At 53.3% G+C, this 6,000-nt stretch overlaps 1 protein-coding gene across 1 annotated transcript; it reads left to right on the forward strand.

Moving 5' to 3' along the window:
- The first annotated feature begins 865 nt into the window (after nucleotides 1–865).
- LOC139833066 (uncharacterized) lies at nucleotides 866–4,416 on the forward strand. Its single transcript, XM_071823217.1, has 4 exons — nucleotides 866–912; nucleotides 1,165–1,634; nucleotides 1,706–2,069; nucleotides 4,014–4,416. The coding sequence occupies exons 1-4, from the start codon at nucleotides 866–868 to the stop codon at nucleotides 4,414–4,416; spliced, it is 1,284 nt and encodes a 427-aa protein (XP_071679318.1).
- Nucleotides 4,417–6,000: the final 1,584 nt, after the last annotated feature.

The raw sequence follows: 6,000 nt of genomic DNA on the forward strand, positions 1-6,000 counted from the left end.
GGGTGCATGGCGAGATGCTGGCATGGTCGTGCGATGCGGCTAAGCAGGCGAGATGCAAAACGTCCGTGCGATGCGGCGCTGCATGCAAGAGCTGAAACGTGAGATAGTAGATTGACTCGGTGATCAGCTAGTTTGATTCTGTTAGTGACCAAGAGAAGTGGTCTTAGTGTTAGACCGTGTGTACTAGAGTGATTCTAGGAGTGAGAAGTGGTCGTGCCTAGTTAGTGCGTGAGTGCATTTAGTTTTTTTTTTGAGAAATACAGTACAAACGCAGACGCTCACATACACGCGCTGAGTGCATTTAGTTAGTGGCTAGTGGATAAGTCTAAAACTCTTGTATAAATACTTGATTCAGTTAATGAGAAAAAGCAGGCCGTGAGGGCTGAGCAAAAGATGTAGCTTATGTGAGTGTCAAGGGAGAGAACCATGCCAAAGTCTTCTTCTTCCTTGGTCAGTATGTGTGTGCGTGTGTTTCTGAGTTTGTCCATTGTGTGTGAGACACAAGAGAGGCAGAGAGGAGGAAGAAGAAGAGGGACTGCGAGATGCAGCCCCAACAGCGAGCTGCTGCCCCTCCCTCCATCGCAGCCGCTAGACGCCGCCGCTGCTCCTCCTTCCATCGCAGCCACCAGACACCGCTGCCGTCCCCCCCCTCCGTCGCAGCTGCCAGCCGCCACGTTCGGCCCATCTCCATCGCAGACGCGAGCCGCCCCTTCCTCCCTCGCAGCCGCCAGCAGCCGCTGGGATCGCTGGGAGCATCCAACCCCTACCCCCTACCTGATGAGCGCCGCCCGAGATCACGGCGGACGCGTCTCTGCCTCCTCGTCCACGTCACCTCCTTCGATCGTCGGTAAGCTCTGATTCATCAATGGCCCCCCTCCTGCTCACAAAGCATTTCGGGAAACTTAGTCGCTGGTACTGTCATATTTTGAAGCACATTGTCAGTTTGTTTATTTTGCTGAAACAGGAAGGAGAAAACTACCTTTTACATGTTTGTACAATACACAGTATCACACAATAAAAAGTCGAATTGAAGCAGTTCTGAGCTTATTGCTTCAAAATGTACAGAAAGCTAAGCGTTTGGCCGTATGCTCCTCTTATCGACAGAAAATGTACAGAAAATGACGCACTAGCCACGGCTCTTGTATTTATACCAAATGCATGAAGCGACTTTAGAGCATCTCCAGTCGCGTCCCCCAAAGCGTCCCCCAAAGGGATTTGGGGCGCGCCGGACAAAAAAAGCGTTCCAGCCGCGTCCCCCAAAGCCCATTTTTGTCCGGCGCGCCCCTATACGGTGTCCGGCGCCCCGAGCCCGTCCCCGTCCCACAGGGGACGCTCCGGGGACGCCGGACACAACGAAAAGCGAGGCGGGCTCCCACATGTCGGCGACTATTTGCATAAACCGTTGGTTCGCGCCTCTTTTCTCGTCGCTCCTTCCTTCCCGCGCCTCCCACCCCACCGCCGCCGCTGGATTTCCCGGCCGTTTGGGCGTCTGATCTGTGCTGCGAGTCAGCACCGTTGTCGCGGCTGGGGCTCCCGCCGGTCGTGCCGCCGCCGCCGCGTCGCCAGCGCCTCCCAGAACGCGCCGTCAAATCCGCCCCACCTCCGCGCACAGAAGGTGCTCGACGACTTGCCAGGTAGGCGCGATTGGTCGCTGTTTGTTGCGTCGTCTGCCTCGGCGCAATTTTAACCATTGATTTTGCTTTAGCCATGGACAGCGACGATGAGATGGTTGCCCTGCTGCTGGAGGACGAGCAAGCGTTCGACGACGACCTGCGGGAGCATTTGCTGATCATCGCGTCCCTCCAGGGCATGCTTGACGCTGAGGCGGAGAAGAGGAAGAGGCCGCGCCGCGGAGGATCAAGGCCGGGAAGAAGGAAGTCGAAGCCCCGGCAGAGGATGGAGGGGCATGCCATGCTGCAGAACGACTACTTCGCCGACGGGGCAACACATGCCGACAATTTTCGGCGCCGGTACAGGATGAGCAAGGGCCTGTTCATGAATATCCTCCAGGGCGTTCGAGAGTTCGACCCCTACTTCAAGCTCAAGGTCGACGTTGTAGGCGTTCTCGGGTTCTCATCCATTCAGAAGTGCACCGCCGCCATGGGGATGCTTGCATACGGAGCACCTGCCGATACACAGGACGACTACCTTCGCATGAGTGAGTCTACTGCCATTGAGTGCATGTACAAGTTTTGCCGAGCTGTGGTGGGAAAGTTTGGCAAATACTACTTGAGAGGGCCAAGCGAGGAAGAGATCGCAAGGATCATGGCACAAAATGCTGCGGAGGATTTCTGGAATGCTTGGAAGCATCGATTGCATGCACTGGGCATGGAAGAACTGCCCATTTGCTTGGCAAGGTATATACAAAGGGCGTCATGGATATTGCAGTGTGGTGCTTGAAGCTGTGGCAGATTATGACCTGTGGATTTGGCATTCTTTCTTTGGCATGGCGGGATCACACAATGACATCAACGTGTTGCAGCGGTCTCCGGTGTTCAGCAGACTAGTGGAAGGGCATGCTCCACCATGCAACTATGAGATCAATGGCCACCAATATACCAAAGGCTATTATCTAGCCGATGGTATATATCCAAAATGGGCCACTTTTGTCAAAACAATCTCGAATCCATCAGGTCTGAAGAATTCTCACTTTGCTACACGACAGGAGGCTTGCAGGAAGGATGTCGAGCGGGCATTTGGTGTGCTTCAAGCACAATTTGCCATTGTCCGGTACCCTGCTCTAAGCTGGTCTCACGACCAAATGTGGGAGGTGATGCAGGCTTGTGTGATCATGCACAACATGATCATCGAGGATGACCGCAAGAATCATGTTAGGTCACATGTTGGTCCCTATGAGTGTCAAGGCCCTCTCGCGGAGGTTGATCATGAGTTGCCTGCAGATTTTGCTGATTTTCTCGCCATGCACGCAGAGATCCGTGACAGCAATGTGCATGAGCAACTTCAAGCTGATCTCGTTGAGCATTTGTGGAGGATCAAAGAAAATACCGTGGCACCTTGATGTATCATCTAGCCCTTTTTATTATATTTGATTACTTGTTTTATTGTTTGTTGTAATTTAAGTTCAAAACAATCCTCGAAAACATTTTTTTTCATATGCTACATTTGATATAAATGGTTTATGTGCTAAAAAAATTATTTTAAATGTTTGGGGGCGGCGTTTGGGGGACGCGGCTGGGGAGCGACGTCCCCCAAACGCGGCACGAACAAAACACGTCCCCCAAACGCTCAATCCGGCGCGGTTTGGGGTACGGTTTGGGGGACGCGGCTGGAGATGCTCTTAGCTCCTGAGGTTTGTATACAGCTTCTGAACTTGCGCCTGCAATTAGCGCTATGTGGTCAGCTTTGAGATTGTCCATTTAAATAGAGACGACTAAACAGAATAGAATCTAAGCCCTGAGAGGTTAGCATAGCAGTCACTACCGGAAAAATAGGCATTGCCGTGCAACCTTTCTTTGCTATGCGCCTCCGCACGGCAAAGAAATCTTTGCCGTGCAAAGTCAGGAAAATGCACGGCAAAGAAACGACGCACGGCAATGACTCGATTAAACGCACGACAAAGAAGGCCGCACGGCAACGGTAGAAATCAGCGCACGGCAAAGAATCCACACACGGCAACGGAAGAAACAAGCACACGGCAAAGATTCGATGCACGGCAGTTTTCTTTGCCGTGTACCAGGACACTACACACGGCAAAGGTGTGGCTTTGCCGTGCGTTTTTGTGTGACACACGGCAAAGGAGCTATGTTCTGATTGGTCCAAATCATAGTCCCACGGATTTACTCCTTGCACCGTTAGATCTTTAAAAATCCAACGGCCTTGGTCTCTCCAATCCTTCCCTGTGATTTCCCTTCTGTATGTGGGGACCCCGCGCACATGCAGCCTCAATCAAAATATCTCCACCGTGAGCGCGCTCTCTCTCCATTGCTTTCCCTTCTCCTCTCTCTCCTAAATTATTAGCTCTCTCTCTCTCTCTTGTGCTGGGCGACGCGGAGGCACGGCGGCCTGGCGTGCGGCAACCCGGACGCCACGACGGCGGCCTGGCTTGCAGCGACCCGGACGACGGCGATGCGGAAGCCTCAGCCCCGCGTGCGGCGACGCGAGGCACGGCGGCCTGGCGTGCGGCGACCCGGACGCAACGACGGCGGCCTCGGCCTGGCGCACGCCGACGCGGATGCACGACGGCGCGGAAGCCTCGGCCTGGCGCGCCGCGAGGCGGACGCACGACAGCCGATGCGCGGCGACTCGACGCAACGACGGCGGCCTCGGCCCGGCGCACGGCGACGCGCGGATGCGACGACAGCGGCCTCGGCTTGGTGCACAGCCGACGCGGACGCGACGGCGGCCTGGGGCACGGTGACCCGTGACGCGACGACGGCGGTCTCGGGCTCGGCCTAGCGCACGGCGACGCGGACGCGACGACGGCCTGGCGCGCGGCAACCTGGACGCGACGACGGCTGGCGCGGTGACACGCCGCGACGCAGACGACGGCCTGGCGCGGTGACACGCCGCGACGCGGATACGGCGGCCCCTGCGCGCAGCAGCAGACGCAAGCGGTGGCGGACATTAATTTTTTTAATTCAAAACTAGCCTTTGCCGTGCGGTATTTAGAAATGGCGCAAGGCAAAGGTTGCCCGCACGGCAGAGGCTCACGACGCACGGCAAAGGCAGCCCGCACGGCAGAGGCTATTAGCGCACGGCAAAGAAATCGACGCACGGCAAAGCCTTTGCCGTGCAATATTCGCGATGCGCACGGCAAAGATGTCGTTGCCGTCGGAGACTTTGCCGTGCGATATTTGCCGTGCGGAATCGCACGGGAAAGTCTTTGCCGTGCGTATAGAGCCCTTTGCCGTGCGAATTGTCGCACGGCAACGTCCTTCTTTCCCGTAGTGAGTATCAAAAGAGAAAGGGTTCCATGATGGAACATACGCTAGTGGAAAAAGGAGCTTCAGTCCCGGTTACCGAACCGGGACCAACCAGACGGGACTAAAGGGTCCCTCATTTAGTCCCGGTTCAAATGTGCACCGGGTCCAAAGGGGTTGCCACGTGGTGCGGCCAGGAGGCTCGTGGTCGAGGACTTTTAGTCCCGGTTCGCGATACGAACCGGGACTGGAGGGTCTCTGCCGCGGCAGAGAAAATGGCCGTTTCTCTGCCGCGGTAGAGGTTTAGGGTGGAGCAGCATTTCACAGCCGCGGCAGAGAAACTGGCCGTTTCTCTGTCGCGGCAGAGTTTCAGGGTTTTATATTATTCATTTAATTCTGCAATGCATACATCATTCAAGAAACCACAAACATCGTCATGAAATACAGTACACGTAATGCATGTTTACAATATAAAGTCGGACCTCTTTACTATATCTATCTCATATATGCCTAACGACGATGTCGATCAAGATCTATGAACTTCCGACAGTGTTCTCCAGTTGGGGCAAGGGCATCGTTAAGAAAGAATCCCACGAGTTACTCTTGAATTGCTCGTATGCGATCCTCCGTTATGAGAGTGTCCCGCAGGTGTATCATCTATATAAAAAAAGAAGATCAATATATATGAATGGAACTCAATACAATTGATGGTAATAAAATAAGATTAATTGTGAAAAATTGTTCACATACACGAGTGGCGTGTATAGCCTCCTCCGCATCCCTGTGATAGGCCATCTGACGAATGAACTCTCAGACGTAGTATCCACATAAGTTATTCCCGAGTTACTGCTTCAAACACTTAAAAAAATAGTTCTGTCAAGCTAATTAATAATCAAGCATCATATTGAAAGAAAATATCAAAGAGATTCACAGACATAGCTATATATATAGTACTAGTTACAGGGTAATCTTTAAATGTAAGCTCCGGTTTCCATCTACCCGGAACAGTATTTATGAGCCGTTTCCAAGCCCTGACAGACAAATAAAAAATGAGTAAATGAGTTATTGATTAGTTGATGATATCGTCGAATGAAAACAGATGAAGATGTCGATACGAAAT

Source organism: Lolium perenne, chromosome 7, assembly GCF_019359855.2.
Source record: "Lolium perenne isolate Kyuss_39 chromosome 7, Kyuss_2.0, whole genome shotgun sequence".
Lineage (NCBI taxonomy): Eukaryota > Viridiplantae > Streptophyta > Magnoliopsida > Poales > Poaceae > Lolium > Lolium perenne.